The sequence below is a fragment of the Anopheles arabiensis genome, chromosome 3 (genome assembly GCF_016920715.1).
Source record: "Anopheles arabiensis isolate DONGOLA chromosome 3, AaraD3, whole genome shotgun sequence".
Classification (NCBI taxonomy): domain Eukaryota; kingdom Metazoa; phylum Arthropoda; class Insecta; order Diptera; family Culicidae; genus Anopheles; species Anopheles arabiensis.
The window spans coordinates 49,303,354-49,320,325 of NC_053518.1; the positions used below are offsets into that span (position 1 = coordinate 49,303,354).

At 37.8% G+C, this 16,972-nt stretch overlaps 2 protein-coding genes and 1 long non-coding RNA gene across 8 annotated transcripts; 2 read left to right on the top strand and 1 right to left on the bottom strand.

The window, feature by feature from the left end:
- The first annotated feature begins 1,621 nt into the window (after window positions 1-1,621).
- On the top strand, window positions 1,622-2,481 carry LOC120903878. Its single transcript, XM_040313540.1, has 3 exons — window positions 1,622-1,715; window positions 1,785-2,128; window positions 2,204-2,481. The coding sequence occupies exons 1-3, from the start codon at window positions 1,713-1,715 to the stop codon at window positions 2,382-2,384; spliced, it is 528 nt and encodes a 175-aa protein (XP_040169474.1). The 5' UTR covers window positions 1,622-1,712; the 3' UTR covers window positions 2,385-2,481.
- Window positions 2,482-3,700: 1,219 nt separating this feature from the next.
- Window positions 3,701-13,851, top strand: LOC120901973 (estradiol 17-beta-dehydrogenase 11). Of its 6 annotated transcripts, XM_040310374.1 has the most exons (10): window positions 5,350-5,620; window positions 5,918-5,945; window positions 6,575-7,005; window positions 8,723-8,876; window positions 11,105-11,229; window positions 11,766-11,876; window positions 12,211-12,336; window positions 12,432-12,553; window positions 13,280-13,396; window positions 13,463-13,851. In XM_040310374.1, the coding sequence occupies exons 3-10, from the start codon at window positions 6,871-6,873 to the stop codon at window positions 13,665-13,667; spliced, it is 1,095 nt and encodes a 364-aa protein (XP_040166308.1). In that variant the 5' UTR covers window positions 5,350-5,620; window positions 5,918-5,945; window positions 6,575-6,870; the 3' UTR covers window positions 13,668-13,851. The 6 variants fall into 6 exon arrangements, with proteins under 6 accessions (XP_040166307.1, XP_040166311.1, XP_040166308.1 ...); XM_040310373.1 differs by lacking the exons at window positions 5,350-5,620; window positions 5,918-5,945 and adding an exon at window positions 3,701-3,906; XM_040310377.1 differs by lacking the exons at window positions 5,350-5,620; window positions 5,918-5,945 and adding an exon at window positions 3,701-3,906 and having other exon boundaries at window positions 6,600-7,005.
- LOC120901974 lies at window positions 12,210-16,949 on the bottom strand. The gene is made up of 2 exons (XR_005739355.1): window positions 16,735-16,949; window positions 12,210-12,601 (listed from the first exon to the last, which is right to left on the bottom strand). It is a non-coding gene; the product is annotated as an uncharacterized LOC120901974 (long non-coding RNA).
- Between the last annotated feature and the right edge of the window lie 23 nt (window positions 16,950-16,972).

A 16,972-nucleotide genomic window follows, 5' to 3' on the forward strand; every position in this document is an offset into this window, starting at 1 on the left:
CACCGACAGTTATTATATCTTTTTGAAACGGTCTGAAAAAGTAAAATTGCAAACGTTACTCTATTGAAGTTATTACTATTGTTGAATTCAAAACGATTCTCCATAAAATGCTTATTGAGCAATATTAAGTTTGTTTTAGAAAAAAATTAAATATTTCAAAAGTAACCATTGAAAATCCTCCTGACTCTCCGAAAAGGTCCAGAGAAACCTATCTAAAATTTAATAGAAGAAAGAATTCACAATATTGGAATTGTGTTTTTTAAATTATGATTTGTCTTTTTTGTTTTTTTTTATTAATTACAATGCCGTGACAATTTCACTCTTCAAATTTGTTAATTTATTAAATAAGATTCTTTTCAGCATATTACATTTTTTTAAACAAGGGAACATTGAACTTTATGTTTAATAATTCAGCTGACTCAAAAAGTGTATACACGAAAGATTTTTAATTTGCTATATAGATTCATTTTCAAGCATCGGGCCTTATAATCGACGTTTTGGTACAAAGACTCCGCTCAAAGTCTTAACTGTCTAAGATGTTGAATCAGCATTCCTGGTCAAACGGTGTTTCTGCATCCGGAATAACGCTCGTTCGTATATTCTCTGTCGCCAAGTGGTGTTTACATTTTTACTTTTACAGCCCCACATTATGGAGGATTTTGAAGATCTACTTTGTAGCTTTTTTAATTTCTCACACAGTATTCCGGATCAGTTTCCTATGTTGACAGCATTATTCAACGCTTGCCAGAAGTTTTAAAAACAGCACACATATATAACAGCTGTTGAAAAACCTTTCGTATGCGTTGAATAATGCTGTCAATATTGAAAACTGAACCAAAAAACGTATAAGTATAAGAACGATTTGGCAGTATATTTTAACGTTCGGCAGGTCAAGGTTGTACATTATTGACCTCTGCTCAGAAGAACTGTTTGTAAAAAATACAACAACATTGTAAGTTTGCACTAGTCAATTCTGAAATGAAGTTGAACATTCATTATTAACCGATTTGTGAGATAGGCACTCACGAGTGCTTTTGTTTTGTAAGTGAAACTGTTACGATGGTTATTCATGAACGTAGCTACGCACGGGGCTACGCATCGAAGCAGGCGTGTCAAACTATAATTTATCAGTGAAATAATTTTGATTTCTGTAACTAAGACACAAGTGGCAACAATCAAGCAGAAAATCAAAAATGAGGATCATTTAATTCTCAATGTAAATATTATTATATTGACGAGATGCAAACAAAGTTATCAAATTTTAAATATTTTTTTTTCACAAAATATCCTGAATTCTAATTGATTTTTTTCCAAAAGCCTCTTTACAATTGTAATGAGAATATGCTAAGGCAAACATCCATTTGTGGTTTTAATACAAGTAATAAACATTTGTCAATTAAATTTGGGAAATGAAACATTGTCCTCGAAAATATTCAACAATATACCAAAATATACATTATTTTCCCTTTACCTAACCGTTTCACTTTTGCCAATGTACATTGTAATCTACTTCGGGGACAGAATCTTTAAAAGACAGGTAAAACCAGTTCATTTAATGACATTCCTACTGATCACTCTTCTTTTCAACATTTCCTACCTTTCTCTTTCACTTCTAACAGAAAAGGAAATTTAACAACCTTCGCCAACTTCAGTTGTGTTCTGATCGCGAAAGTAGCAAGAAGATAGTGGATATTTCAGTGAGCATTGTTAAGATGGTACTTATACGTGATTTTACTCCGAAACTATAAACATAATATATTAATATCGAACCGCGTTTATTTTAGCATTATAACATGATTATTGGTGCCAGCGCTGTGTTGCTGCTATTAGGCATGCCTTGTGCTAACGGACTCCCATTGTGGGATTATTTAACCGGAATAAACACTAGCGATGATAGTTCAGCAACGGCAGGGCTGATCGAACCCCGGGAGGATAATGCAAAATCTTTGGTACGGTACGACACTATGGTTCCCGTTCTACAGGTCATACTGACACCTATCGGCCGGATGGTGTGGCCCCGCGTTGAGCAATGGTTCTCTGGACTGTTCGGAGCGTATCTGGATAGTGCAAATAGAGCCATTGACACACTCTCGCAATACGCAACGGAAAATATATCCTTCCAGACAGGGTAAGCACATATTTTACTCCGATTAATTGTTGAACGGAATTATATGCTAACTGTGTAATCGTTTATCTTCACCAGCGATGTGTATTACACGAAGAACGACATGATTGATGGACACGGACACCAGTCTTTGATTGTTACGCTACCATCAGGAAGAACCATAACTGTGCTGACTTTCAAATCCAAAAGTAAATTCAATATATTGGATGAGTTTCCACAGCTATCCGAGGCACAAAACGAGGTTAGAGAGTTGAACTGAAGCATATGGCAAAAGATGCGCATAGATAGTAACAATCAGTAAAAGCTATTTATTTCTATAGTACTCTCATAATATTTATTCAATAATTTAAAAATAAAATGATGGGTAAAAACCTAGAGCTAGAGCTCACATATTTCTCGATTATTGTTGTATAACAAAGTATGTTTGGAAATAATTTTGCATTTTAAATATATTATGAAGCAAAAAAAGAATGAGCAATTTTCTAACGTTTGAATATTTATTCGGAGAAGTTTTTCTTGTTTGGTCCTGCTTTTTACACTTTGCATAAAGTGAGTAAACCAGTATTTAAAGCATAAAACTCACACAGGGAAATATTTGTGCTTCAGATTTACACAGCAATGATGTGATTATATATTCGATTAACAAAGTTTGTTTCAATACGTGTACCTCAGCGAGTCCCGCATATGGTATGAAAGAAGGTTACCGCATTTGGCTACTGCAATTATGATTCGTAATGATTAGTCGAGCAATTTAGATGTATCTTCACGTCGCTTGTTTCGGCCACTCCTCGTTTGAATACAGCCGTATCGTCGCCAGCGTGAGCATTTGAAGACGTCTCACGAACACAGTACCACGCATCCAATCGCACATACCTGGTGGCATCGCACCGTAGTCATAATGAAATTGACCTCCTTTCCCTAATGGCGATTCTCGTGCAGGTGCGTTTCTGCATGTGCCTGTGCGGTCGGTGCCCGTCGGTGTGGTGGTAAGAAAGCCGTATGTGATCAGCGCCCGGTTGGCGTGTTTTGAAAGATTACTTGAGTAAAGAGTGGAATTTGAATGACGAGTGAGACCACAGCCCGAAGCCTCGGAGAAGGTTATGTACTCAGACCTTTGGTTGTAATGAAAGGCATCGTAGTCACAACCACGAACGAGTGATTGCAGTTTTCTACTGTTTTTTTTTATTATTATTATTACTGTCTGTTGGGTGTACCACCTTAGTGTGCTTGTTGTTTGTGGTACGCATCGGTTCAGGGACTTTCAATGTCGCATTTTACCGCAGATCAATGTCATTAGAATTTACTGTCCAAATACGGGTGGTTGATTTTTATTGCTTTTTCGCTTTTATTTGAGAGCATAACAATTGAACTTGCTGCACTATCAACAAATAACGGTTACCTTCCGCTTCAAATTTGATCAGGGCTAACAACTTGGCCAGCAATGTGAGAAAGCAACACATAACAGCAAGCAACCTTCGTAAAACACACCAATGGCATCAAGGTGTTTGACAGACAGAGCATCCTTTTTTGCCGGACAACACTGCAAGCATGCGCAGTACGATTCGAACAGTCAAACCGAGGGTTTGTGTGTGTTTTGATATTCGTCTATTGCTGGTCATGGCACGCTAACGGTACCGAACCGGCACCGTTCACACCGTCGCAAAACGGCTGCGACGAACGTTTTAGCCCGCAGATTGTGAGAAAGTGTTTGCTTTCGTTTTCATTTCTTGGCATTTTTGTGCTACCTTTACCAACGGGATCATTGGTACCCGCTGAGGCAGGTATGTAGTGCGGTTCTACAGTTCGGTCGTGATAAAAGGCAAAGCCCCGGCTTCACACAATGGTCATACAATGACGGGCACAGAATTTTTCGGCAAGAATTCAACAAACATTAGCATCAAACGATAGAAAATAAACCACGATTCGGGACTGAGTGGTGTGCAAATATTTGAAAGTTTTTTTCTTCTTCAGAATGTTGGCGTATTTTGCACACAGTGATTTTGTGTACAAATTGTTTATCGTGTTAAATATTTGCCTCAGGTTAGCTTGGTCGCATCCGGGACGGAAAAGCAGGTTAGCATAGTTTTGCTCAACAAGCATACAATCGAACATAGCATTGTGATGTTGTGTGAAACGATATGACTACCACAGCGTAGTATGTAAATAAAGGCAGAAAACGCAGCGCAAAACGCCCCTTTCGCGTATATGACGAGAGGTATTAAATAACATCAAGAAATCAAAACACCTTAATTTGATAATCGAACGTGAAACACCCGTTGCAGCCATGCGTCAATTCTTATCTGACGACTGCATATTGCACTACAACGTCTTATGCAATGCAAAAATGTATATCGGGCATAATGAAATTAGTACCATTGTGTGCAGAGATAGAGACGACTTGCATTAGATAACATAGAAGAACCATTTATATTATTTTTTTTTTCAAGAACATTTAGACACAGATTGTTGTTGGAATTTAACATTCTCGTTCTAATCGATATCTTAAAAAAAACATAAAAAAATTATCAACTATAGAGTTTTAATGATTAGATGAATGTGATAACATTTTGCAGAAAGAAGGTATATTTTTACAAACTTGCATTGTGACATACAACAACTGAAAGCAACCAAAACAGAACGATACTACCACAGTAGAAAAAAGTAAAGATGCAAAGCATCTACGTCCTTGTACGCACTCGACTGGGTACGTAAACTATCGCGAATGCTCAATAACAGTCTCATGGCTCTCCAATACAGGGTTTTTCGAGGGTTCTCATAACTTAGAGACACTTTCTTGACTCTTTCTAACGGGAAGTGATCATTAGGTGACTGGAGTCCAATAGGAATTTCCGAAATTGGAAAATGATAGTTCAAAAAAGGTGCCGTAAAGTCCAATTCCCAAAAAGTTCACATAAAGTTCACTTCCCTGAAGAAAGAGCCAAGAAAATGTTCCAAAATTATGAGAACCCCTCAAAACCCCTGCAAAACAGCATAAAAAGAGATACAGCTCCGACATCAGCTGAGCACAACATACATTATAAAGATGGGAGTAAAGAAGCGAATGAAGAAGCACTTGCATGGAAAACCATTGAAACAGAAAGCAACAGCAAAAGAGCGACAGGGATATGCTGCACAAAGTGGGATAGCAGAGCTGTTTGTGCCGCGGCGAACGAAACAGGCTGCTTGAGTTGAAATGAACGCAACTATAATCCAAGCCTGGTGTATCGTTGTGCCCCAGACACGGAACAGTTCGCTCGACTGTGGCTCAGGGCAGGAGTATCACGAAAGGCTTGCACCTCAAGTACGCTAGGCACGGCAGCGGTAACAGTTATTACAAACTTCAATTACCGCCGTCGTCCTCGGGGCCAGATGCTTGCCAGTCAGATGGGGCACGATAGATGCTTGCCAACCGTGGTGTAGAGTGGTGGTGTACGTTTGATCGTCCGTTGATCGCGACCCTAGTGAGCGCGCGTTTTGGCAAGGCGAATGTGATAGGTGAGCTTCGTTCGCGTTGTGTTGTGTGGTTTATTCTGGATGCGTGAAAAGTGCGCAAGTTCGTTGCTTGTCGCCTTACAACTTTTTTGTTTCATGCGCCGTTTCATTCTATAGAGTGTAGAGTGATCGTTATGAAGCGGGCGTCTAAAGTGACGAGTGTTTAAATAATTATTACGATGGCGTTTGTTTGACTGCAGGCTACATTTAAATTAATGAAACGTGTGTATTAAATTCTATGGAGCAAACAATTTGGTGTACTTATTTTTTTGTGTATCATGTTTTTTTTAAATTATAAAGCATATGTGAATCATACGATTAGGACACCGTAAGTAAAACATCAATAATCTTTGCATCGAGTAAATTTTAACGTTTTTTGTAACATTGCATATTGCTGTGAAGCAACAACAAATACATCAACCACACGAAAGCTATTGCAACCTCAAATTGTCTATGCATTTTGGGCCTGAATTGGAGAAGAAGAGTACTGCTAGAAAGTGAAACGTATAAAGTGCCTTCATTTGAGTACAACCACGTTTGCTTGTTAGATTACATTATTATATCACACCAGCTGAGCAGCGTGTCTCGGTAGATTCAGCGTACTTGGTAACTATGCACCTACGGTAACGCATAACATACAATGTAGGTGTTGTGTCAGGCATTGAATCATACTGTTAATTGTGGTACAAAGAAGACGAAAAAATACTGCTATAAGACACTGGTGAAGCATATAATATCTTAAGTGAGGTATTCAATCTTTCTATCAGATCCTTAGATTTTGCTTTTATTGATATTCGGTGCTGTGTTTACTACTTTTTGCATGGTCTGTGGTAAAGTGAATGATAAAAAGCAACTTAAAAACAATAGTGCTGCACTGTTACAAGACCGGTGCAAACATACCGTGCAAACATTTATGTTACATATATACATATAGTTCACACTCATCTTCATCTACAGCTCACCGATGCGAATGTGATTTCAGTTATGCCTGTGTTGAAGTAGTAGTCGTTTAGGCCCTGCAGTACTCGCCGAAAAGATTACACACGTGAGAAAACAGAAGGAAGTAAAAGTGATTGAGTGAAATTGTTGGTGTACCAGTGTAGTGTGAAACGAGTTTCCCCTCTTGGGCTGCGTTATAAGGAACGCATACAAACGTTCCTTCCGTTTGTCTGGAGGAAGTTGAAAGTGAAAAATTGTGGCTTGCAGACCAGCAAGCATTTGAAGAACTTGCCACGCATACGGTAAAATACAAAATGTTAGCATCCAAAGGAAAACCTTTCTCGTTCGACCAAACCGAGCTTAATCCATCTCGGAATAAGCCGTCTATTCGACGAACAATAATGGATGTGATAGTGTTTCTGCTAACATCGCTAGGATATATATTACAGGTGAGTAGTTGGAATTCATTCTTACTTAAAGTGGTTTCGGAACAACATTTAAGTTGGAATACAATGAACAAAATACAGCATTTTTAATTACTGTACTGGATGGAATGATGAAAATTCAGAATTTAAACTTAATAAATAACAAATAACAAATTTATGAACCCTGACTTATGTTTGGTTTTTTGTTGTAACAATCGTACATTCGAGAACCCAAAGATTCATTCAACCCGAAGACCGGTTACCTCAATCAAGCTGCATAGTGCAGCTAGTTCATGTACCTAGCATTGCACCGCCGCATTTCCTACAGTTACGTAACTCTTCGCCGCGCAAAGCTAGCTACCCGATGGAGCGACTGCGATGCAAAAGCTTTGCCAACATTTTTTCCTCCCGGAGCCATTGCATTTTACAGACTATCTAAGGTATAGCAAAGGCGATATTGTGCAAACATGCTCTTGCCTATGCTTTGGATGCACATACTGATATCATGGCAGCTCCGATCGAAATGCAGTGCGCGGTTATACCCATTGTAGCACAATATGAAAGACTAAGTTGAATACGTCAACAGAAGTATGTTAGAAGATGTTATTAAACTCTACCAAAACTACCTAACGAGAAACGAATTAATTACTGAAGAAAAATATTGGACTATTGTGATTGAATGCAATCAAATTTATTGACAATCTTGAAGCATACATACAATGAAAATATATTCCTAGTGCTGAATGCATAACACAGTTTTGAAAATATTGTAAATGTTTTTTTCTGAGCATCAGCGGATCGTAGCTATTAGTGGATGCAAGTACATAGTATGTAAAATCGAATTAAATCAACTTCACAAACAACAGGTGGTATTTTTTCCCACATCCTCCGAAGATTGCTAGTCACTGGCGAAGCAAGGCAACATTCACGATAATGATATTATGCGAGATTCGTAGCAATTAACGTGTGTACTGCGTTGCGGTGTGTGCGATGATGAAAAAACTTTTCGAGATGATTTTCAAGCAGTAATTATTAAAACGACTTCTTCCCTCTATAAATTGAGAGAAGTACCCGAGTATACATACTCAATAACACGATCCTCAACACACCCCACCATCATGGGCGGGGGAACTAAATCGAGGTGCCGATATATGAATGGGTACCGACTCACATTTGCCTTTAATGTCTGCCATTTGCTCGCAAATGACGCTTGAAGCTCCTGTTGAATATCTCGCCAGAAAGCTAAATCCCTAGCCAATGCGATCAGCCTTGGGCAAAATTAACAAATTTGAAAATTGCGTAAGTTTGTTTTGTCTTGCACGAGCGTTTTGCTTGTTGTTCAATACACTTACAGTCTCAAAAACGCAAACAGGCAGGTAGAATTAATACAGTGCCAAAGGGAGAAATGTTTGCAGTTTCAATCTGTGTTGAATGAAAACTGGGGGATTTGGAGGTTGTTGCTAGCACGTATGTCAATTCAAACAACGCAACCGCCTGTGCTGTAGGAAGGTAGTAATTGGAAAGCAAATAATGTCATGACCATGGTCACTGCTCACCAATAAAGTTATGCATCTTTACAATCATTTTACTTTCAGCCATTGTGTACTTTTCTTAGCGGTAACAATTGACCGTGAATATCGGGGGAATGGTTTTTATTTGTTTTGATTTTTCTTTCTTCTTTCATGTACCAGTAGCGTGTTTTAAGCTTACAATATGTTTGGGTTTTCGTTCCTTTTTTCAGGCATTTTACTATCAAATATTTGGCGTGCCAAAGAAAGACTTGAATGGAGAGATAGCATTAGTAACCGGCGGCGGAGGTGGCCTTGGAAGGTTGCTAGCCCTTCGACTCATTAAGCTTGGCGCCAAAGTTGTGCTGTGGGACATAAATCAAGAAGGTATGTATACGACAAAATAAATTTAAGAAGCAGTGAAGTGCATTTAAAAGCTATGCTTAGTTACGCTTGTCTGTTGCTGTGAGTATGATGCCATTCCAAAAGGATGGAATGTCATGTATGACGTTTTTTTGCTTTTAAAAGAACGCGAAAAAGTGCCTTAGCTTCATAATGAATCATTAAAAATGGAAGACTTGTTGTGCAAAACATGGCATTCTCGTAAATGGTTGTTTGGCACAAAAAAAGGAAAAATCAAGATTTCAACATCGTGCTTGTTAGTTCATCTGGCAGACGTATTTTCCTAACACAGTGAGATGACACAATGCAGTATGTTTAAAATCAAGCAATCTTGCAATGACTGGTCAGCATATCGTACAAGTGTAATGTGTCGAAAATAAAAACCTTCGATAGTGTTTATGGCCATTGACACGAGAGATGTGAAGAGTCTGTGTATTAAACCGGTTACTTTTGACCATGACTGGTTCAACAGTACTCAATATCATTGCTGCAAAAGGTGTACCATGGCTGTAGTTGAGTATGTGATTTTTTTCATCGCAACTTTGTACAGAAGGAGTGAGCAGTACTTGTCCGTAGACTATATTGGATATATACCCAACGCCCTACGGAAAATAAAGATGTAATGTGGCATCGCGTTTCTAATGGTACACCTAATTTTATTGAAGGTCAAACGAACTTGCTTAGCAGTACAATGGATGACTAGCGGCTGAAAGCTCTCAATAATCCATTGATTCGATTACCTACGAGGCGGCTACACAATGAGTCACACACTTGACGATGTGTGCACATACGTCTACTCTTGATTGAAGGTTAAAAAGTCATAGAGTCTTGAGTTGAATATGTTTAAGCTATTTGAATATGATGAAACCGTGTGTATGTAATTGTATTCCTTAAATTAGACAATTGTTGGTATATAAAACTTTACATAACACATACGGGTGCGTCTGCATAAATTTTAATAATTAACTGCTAGCTGATCATTTGATGTCTTGAACAATTTAAAACAAGCTGATAAATAAATTCGCTTTTAATCTTTACTTTATATTTCTTTACAATATTTGTTTCCATTTATAAATTATTAATTCATATTAAGGGTTTGTTTATCGCACCTAAAAGTACCAAGATCATTTCTGAAAAGCAGCAATAAGCAAAAAGCTAAAATTAAAAGTAGAAGATTTGCTGTACATACGAGCTGAAGAAGAAAATACGAATATCTTTACGCTTAATACGTTGACATTGACAAAACACGGAGAACATATGATGCTGTCTCAGCGATGTAAAAGCACAAGTGACTGCAAGATATTCAAGGTCGGCGATGTACAGACAGACATGCTACCTTATATGTTTACTCTTACTTTTTCCGTTGCCCACTTTTGTTTTAACACCAGTTGTTTTGCCAGCAGGTAATATATGTGGACGCTGCTTCGATAAAACTGATGATCATGTCTTTTGGCAACTGTTGACCGAGGACGTTGAGCGAAGCAAATAAAATGATAAAGCGTATGGAACTGGTTTGAGTGCAGAAGACGCAAGCAAAGATGCAAAATACTGAAAGAAAATTAAAAAAAAAACAGACCAAGGTCGTCGAGCCAATGCACGCGGAGATGCTTGATCAGCATAAGAAGCGGGATATTATTATATTACTAGGTCAAGATCATCGGGATCAATAAAAATACAGCATACCCCATTGAAACCGAATTATATAGTCTGACATATTGTTTGACATACATACCGATTTCCATTTTCACCTATTCTTCATCTCCAATATTAGCAAAAACCGGTTTGATATCCAATTAAAAGTTTCTTTCTTTCTACCTTATTGCACGTTTCATACTGCGGCGATTAGATATGGTCACCTGCAAGTTATGATAAGCAAAATTGCGCTAGAACACACATAGGAACACAACACACCCCATTCTTATTATTTATTTCTCGTTTGCCTTGCATCCTTAACCTTGCTTTATAGCTACGCTTTGAGAATGTGAGGTTTGCACTTTGACTTAAAGCTTTTATCTACTGTCCACGAAAGAGCAGTATTCAATGAAACAGGTAATTTAATCACTAAAGGCAAGCTCTAAGTGTTCATTTAACAATGAATCCTGTCTATACCACAGCAATTAAAGACAATGCATTGAGTCATTACATAAGTTTTTGTTTGTATTAAAAGTAAATCTATTGTTTATATTAAATTGCTACATTCTATCTCGGTACAGGGCTGGATGACTCCGTAAAGCTGATCCAATCTCTAGGAGGCCTCTGCAAAGGTTACAAAGTGGACATCTCGAACAAGGAAGAGGTGTATAAATATGCGAAAATTATACAGGAAGAGATTGGCGATGTAAGTATGTTCGCATTGAAGTTGATTAACAAATTGTTGGCATTTTTTGTTACATATGAAGTAGAGCACACACTTGATTCAGTTAAGTCATGAGGCTGTGATTGCTTGTCTGAGTAATATACAGTTTTATTAACAGATTCATTTGGCGATAACTGAACGAAAATTTAAAAAGCACTATATGCAAAAATGCAACCAAGAACTTGTTGTTGTATTAAGTTTCTAAGGATTTAAACTTGGTAGATTAACTATTAGGGGCGGTCCTGTGGTACAGTCGTCAGCTCATACAACATGTCCGTCGTGGGTTCCCCTATGAGTAAAATTGGACCATCCCCCCGTAGCAAGGACTGATTATCTAAATAAGTCTAGAAAGCCCGTACATGCCGGCAAGTCCGCGAAGTACGTTACGTCAAATAGAAGAAGAAAAAGATTAATTATTAGTTGCATTTAGCTACGAAGTACATATGCCTTTCTGCAGATTGTATCCAAGTCAATAAAGTTTATAGTTTCTGTATTAACTATTGTACACTTTTTTTCAGGTAACTTTATTATTTAACAATGCCGGAGTCGTTTCTGGACGTGCCCTTTTAGATACACCTGATCATTTGATAGAGCGATCCTTTAGCGTCAATGTACTGGCACATTTCTGGGTAAGAAAATGGTTTATGAGTTTTGAGCTTTGTTGGTTGGTCGATACTTTGAACGCAATATTTGGAAGAAGAACCCTTACAATTCAACTACTAACTCATGCAGACCGGCATTCAAGAAGTCATGCCAAACTGTGCAGTGAATGACTTGAATTTTAATGATTATTTCTATGCGAAGGTATATCATTGTGTGGGTTTTAGCTTCTTAACTGTGTGATCAAAAATCTTCGTTGGACAACAACCCAAGAACACAATATGCAAGAATGAAATCGAAATCGAAATAACTGTTTTATTCTCTATTTTATTCTACGCGTATCACTTCCGACACCCACTATAGACGACAAAAGCATTCCTACCAGCAATGCTGAAAAACGATCATGGACATATCATAACGATTGCCTCTCTTGCCGGCCATGTTGGTATATCAAAGTTGGTAGATTACTGTTCCAGTAAATTTGCAGCGGTAAGTATGAGCAGAGTAACGCTCAGTATTATGTATTTTGTAATTTGGTACTTATGCGGATTACTTTTTTTTTATTTTACGGTTGAATGGTACAGGTTGGTTTTGATGAAGCGTTACGATTGGAACTTGAGCATCTCCGAGCGCAGGGTGTGTTTACGACAGTCATTTGTCCGTACTTCATACAGTCTACTGGAATGTTTGACGATGTTAACTCAAGGTATGTTTTCTTTTATATTTAAAAGGACATCGTTTCGCAAAAGTATTTCTGTGGAGAATTTAAAAAAATTATACTTATTTTCATATTCATATATGAGATATAATTTAATAAGGATTCTATTTGTTTTCATAGAATATGTTCTCGATTTGTTCAAATAATTTTCTAACATGTAAACGTTTCGAAACAGCTATAAGTTAAGAAAAATCTAGCTTAATAGCTTAATAATCAAGCGTTATTTTGTAACTCTTTTAACGTTTAAAAAAAAAGTATAAATATTGCTTTTAACGACCATTGCAAGCATTTACTACAATTTAGTTAAAACACGTGATGTTAAAATAACAGGTTGTAGTATTACTTTTGTCCCTAATGCAAGCACAACATCTATCCGGAGAACTAAATTTCAATAAAAATAAGGCTTTGTGCTCCGAGAAAAATTTAAAATTTCATTATTTTCAACCTGTTCCAAGAGTTTTTTAATAATATAGCGCCACTTTGAAATTCTTCATCACTTGCTAAGTTGATTTTATCGATAATTCATTACTTTATGTGTGATATATACTTTTCCAAAGAAATAGAATAGATAAAACTCCTTTTAATAGGATCGAATTGATAATACATTATCACATTCTTACGAGAAATAAAAAGATTACCAAATAAGCTATTTAAAATAGCAATGTCCCTCAAAATATCATATATTCATTCATCGTCTGTTTTCAATTTCCATAGGTGGGTCCCTACACTAGATTCAAATGATGTGGCCGATAAAATCATCGAAGGTGTCCAGAAAAATGAAAAATATGTTATTATACCTGGTTATTTACGCTTAATGTTGGCCATCAAATGGTAAGCGAGTGATGCAATAATGCGCGGAAATGTAAACCTAATCGGTATTTTTTTTTTATTTTACAGGATGTTTCCTTGGGGATGTAATTCTGGATTCTTGCGACGGTTGGTGCCGGATGCTGCTCCGCAACATACTATAACGCCGTTAAATAATTCAGAATGCGATAATACAAAAGATATTTCCAATTCATTTGCCAGTGATAACAATAACACCACTAAATCGACGCCTCTTTTGGTCCATCGACAATGCACTGGTGAACGTGTGCTATAATCATGTAAAAACAACGCGAATGCGTTACGATAAGATGTAGCCAGATTAAAAGAAAACTGTGTACTTTAACGCTCAAATCTAGAGCGAGATGTATGTATGTGTTAGCCATTATATAATTGATTCAATTAATTAGTTAACGATATCAGGCCCTTAAGGCCGGGCTACATAGTACGATCAATCGCAAGTGTAATTTTGATTTTCACTAGCGCATCTGGCGGCGGCTGGTGGAAGCTTTTTTGGTCATCGAGGGAATGGTCGTGCCGGATCTCAAAATTAAGTAGTTTTTCTATCGTTTTTTGCCATGAAAATGGATGCAATGCGTGCAAGACATGTGCATCTACCTTTTACAAAACTTTTCTCGTCCAAATTAAGTTAAAAACATGGAAAAAATACATATTTTCTGAAGCGGCTCCAAATTGTTTGGAAAAATGCTTCGGTCAGCCGCCGCCAGGTGCGCTAGTGAAAATCAAAATTACACCAGAGAGTACGATCAATGTAGCCCGGCCTTTATGGACAACGTCGGTAGTGAAGAAGAGAAAAAGGATGTAAAACATTGGTTTAATTAGGAAAACAAATATGGTAATACTACTGATTAATTGGTGAAAAGTATACGCCGGATAAAGATGCAATATTTGTATAATTACAAATGGGCAAAAGGAATTTCAGTTAAGTACGGGTATGCATCGTTCTTGCCCTGTTGTTAATGTTAGAACTGTTTTAGCAGCGTCTAGCTTAGTCGGTCTTGTTCGATTTAGTAATACAGTTTACAGAATGGTTGCCTCGTACATTCAGTTCAGCTATTGCAATAAACATGGGTGAATTAAAACAAGATCACATTAGATGATAATGCTCTGTCAATAAAGGAAGAACAAAAAAGTTATTGTAACCGTTGTGTTTATTTTATAAATACTATGATTATGAATGCTAACTTCGTATACAGATAAACAGGTAATACATTAGAGAACTTTAATGTACAGTTCATCATCAGACTACCATATTTTATTAGTGAGTCAGTTGCCGTACACTTACCTAGTCGTGAACGTTACTGATATTGAAATGCCGTCATCTTCCATACAGCAAAAAGAGTATTTCGATAAGTGATTTACACATATTCCTTAGGTATGGTATAAATTACTTAAGCATAATCAGCGAATTATAATACCAGAACCAACGGAATGATTATGTCGGGTTGAGAAATGTCATATTACTGTATAGAGATGCTTGTTCATTGTGCGAAAATTTTACGAAATGCAAACTAGAGTAGTGCAGAAATACAGTCAGGGTGTGTGACTCTATGGAGAAACTGAGAAGGGTAGATATGGAGTAGAATGTTATACGTGTCTTCTCCCTACCACTCTTTCGTTGACCTGCTCTCAAAGAAAGCTTATTGCCAGCGCACGTCACCGTGTTATGACCCGTCCAACAATTCGATTCTTTCCCGTTCTTCCTGCCCTTCCTTCCGTCTATGTAGACACCCGATATCCGACCCGATGCTTCCCCTGAACCAACCATCGAACACGCTGTGTTCCCGTGCGCCTCGTGCCGAACTGTGGGTCGATATTCAACAACTTCTTGGTAAGACATGAGTCCGGCATCCTCATAACATGTCCCAGCCATCGTATCCTGTGAATCTTCACCGCCGTCAGGATGTCCGGTTCGCCGTACAGCTCAGCAAGTACCTCCTAGTTCATGCTTCCTAGTTCATGGCAAAAACCAAACTGCATGCTCGAACACACCGCCAAAGATAGACTCATACACGCCCAGAGCGTTTTCATCCTCCACCAGTATGGTGTAAGACTCGTATTTATAGAGAACCACCGACCAAATCAATGTGCGATATATCTCACATTTCGTGCGGTCTCGAAGTCTTCTGGATCTCAGCAGTTGGTGAAGCCCATAGTATGCACAATTCCCCTACACAATGCGTTTCCGGATTTTGCTGCTGATGTCGTTGTCCGAAGTAACAACCGTCCCAAGATCGCAGAACTTCTCTACCACCTCAAGGTTATCGCTGTCAACTAATACACTGCCTTCCAGTTAGTCTCTAGCATGGCCTGGTAATCGAGTAAGCAGGTATTTCAACTTCGTCGAATTTAAGTCTCAATCCAATTCTTACTATTTTGCGTTTGAGTCAGATGTACGCCTCACACACCTTCGCAGTCATCTTGCCAATCATATGCCGGCAAGTTTAATGCATATTCATTTATAAAATTTAGTTTTATATTCGAGTGCATTCGGATTTGCTATCGATTTTGAGCAAATACAACCCTGCCTTTGAGCAACGCAATGATACCTTCTGCATGAACAGTTAGTTTGGTATAAGGTATTAAGAAGCGCAAATGAAATCGAATGGCATGTTAACAAAAATAAAAATCACGATGTTTTTCATAGCAGCTAACCATTTTAACGTCTTCTCATCTTTGAGAGGAAATACATGGCAATAGCGAGAGCGAATATTCATTCCACGACCTTTTCCCGACGATCAAATTATCCCGGGAGATATCAACAACCATGACGAATCTACATTCCTATACGATTTCTTCAGTTACAATATATGTTTCTCATATACTTTCTTAATGGGAGCACTCAATGTCGAGGCATAAACAATTTTTTTTAGCTCATTGTTGTATCTCCTATGACATGCAACATCCGCTGCCTAAAAGATCACCGGAAGATGGTAATACTTTAATGTGCTAACGCTGACTCCAGCAAAAATATTTCTACAGCATGAGTCATCCGATCTCATTGCTAACCGCATTTAAAATCACCACATTGCCTATGCAAATTAAAATGACCTTTAAATAAATGATAAATAAACCACATCTATAAACATTATCCAAACTGTTGTTTGAACAGTGTAGAAAAGCCAGTAATACTGTGATGTAATATGAAATCCACAGTAAAGAAACAATATAAGTAGATGTCTAGTATTACTTTAGTTACGTGAATTTTCTGAGAAATATGATCTTAGCCATATTGCAATATTATTTTTGGCTGTTACTGTATACCATGCTTCTGTAACACTGGGGTAGATTGTAAGATTGTACCACGCCTACACGTTACTCACATGTTTGGCCAATGTTACCAACACACAGGTAAAATAAATGTCTTGCTGTTCATCCCACAGCTGCAGCTACATTCTCTCTGCGTCACTCTATCGCTTCACAGTAAATAAATTCACTGGTAATAGAATCCGCGCCTGTTGTGCCATTTCTAAGCGGAAAGCGCTCGTTCAAACAAATGCTAACATAAGCATAAGAACGTTGCCTCTTTAAGCAACTAGCTGTGTGCGGCTCTGCGACAGT

What these genes read in the sequence shown, in the direction of transcription:
- LOC120903878 (XM_040313540.1), top strand. An exon ending in AATATATCCTTCCAGACAGG is followed by an intron (nt 2,129 to 2,203) that starts GTAAGCACATAT and finishes TATCTTCACCAG; the next exon opens with CGATGTGTATTACACGAAGA.
- LOC120901973 (XM_040310373.1), top strand. Translation starts at nt 6,871, where the DNA reads ATGTTAGCATCCAAAGGAAAACCTTTCTCGTTCGACCAAACCGAGCTT. An exon ending in ATGTACTGGCACATTTCTGG is followed by an intron (nt 11,877 to 12,210) that starts GTAAGAAAATGG and finishes CACCCACTATAG; the next exon opens with ACGACAAAAGCATTCCTACC. An exon ending in GTTCCAGTAAATTTGCAGCG is followed by an intron (nt 12,337 to 12,431) that starts GTAAGTATGAGC and finishes TGAATGGTACAG; the next exon opens with GTTGGTTTTGATGAAGCGTT.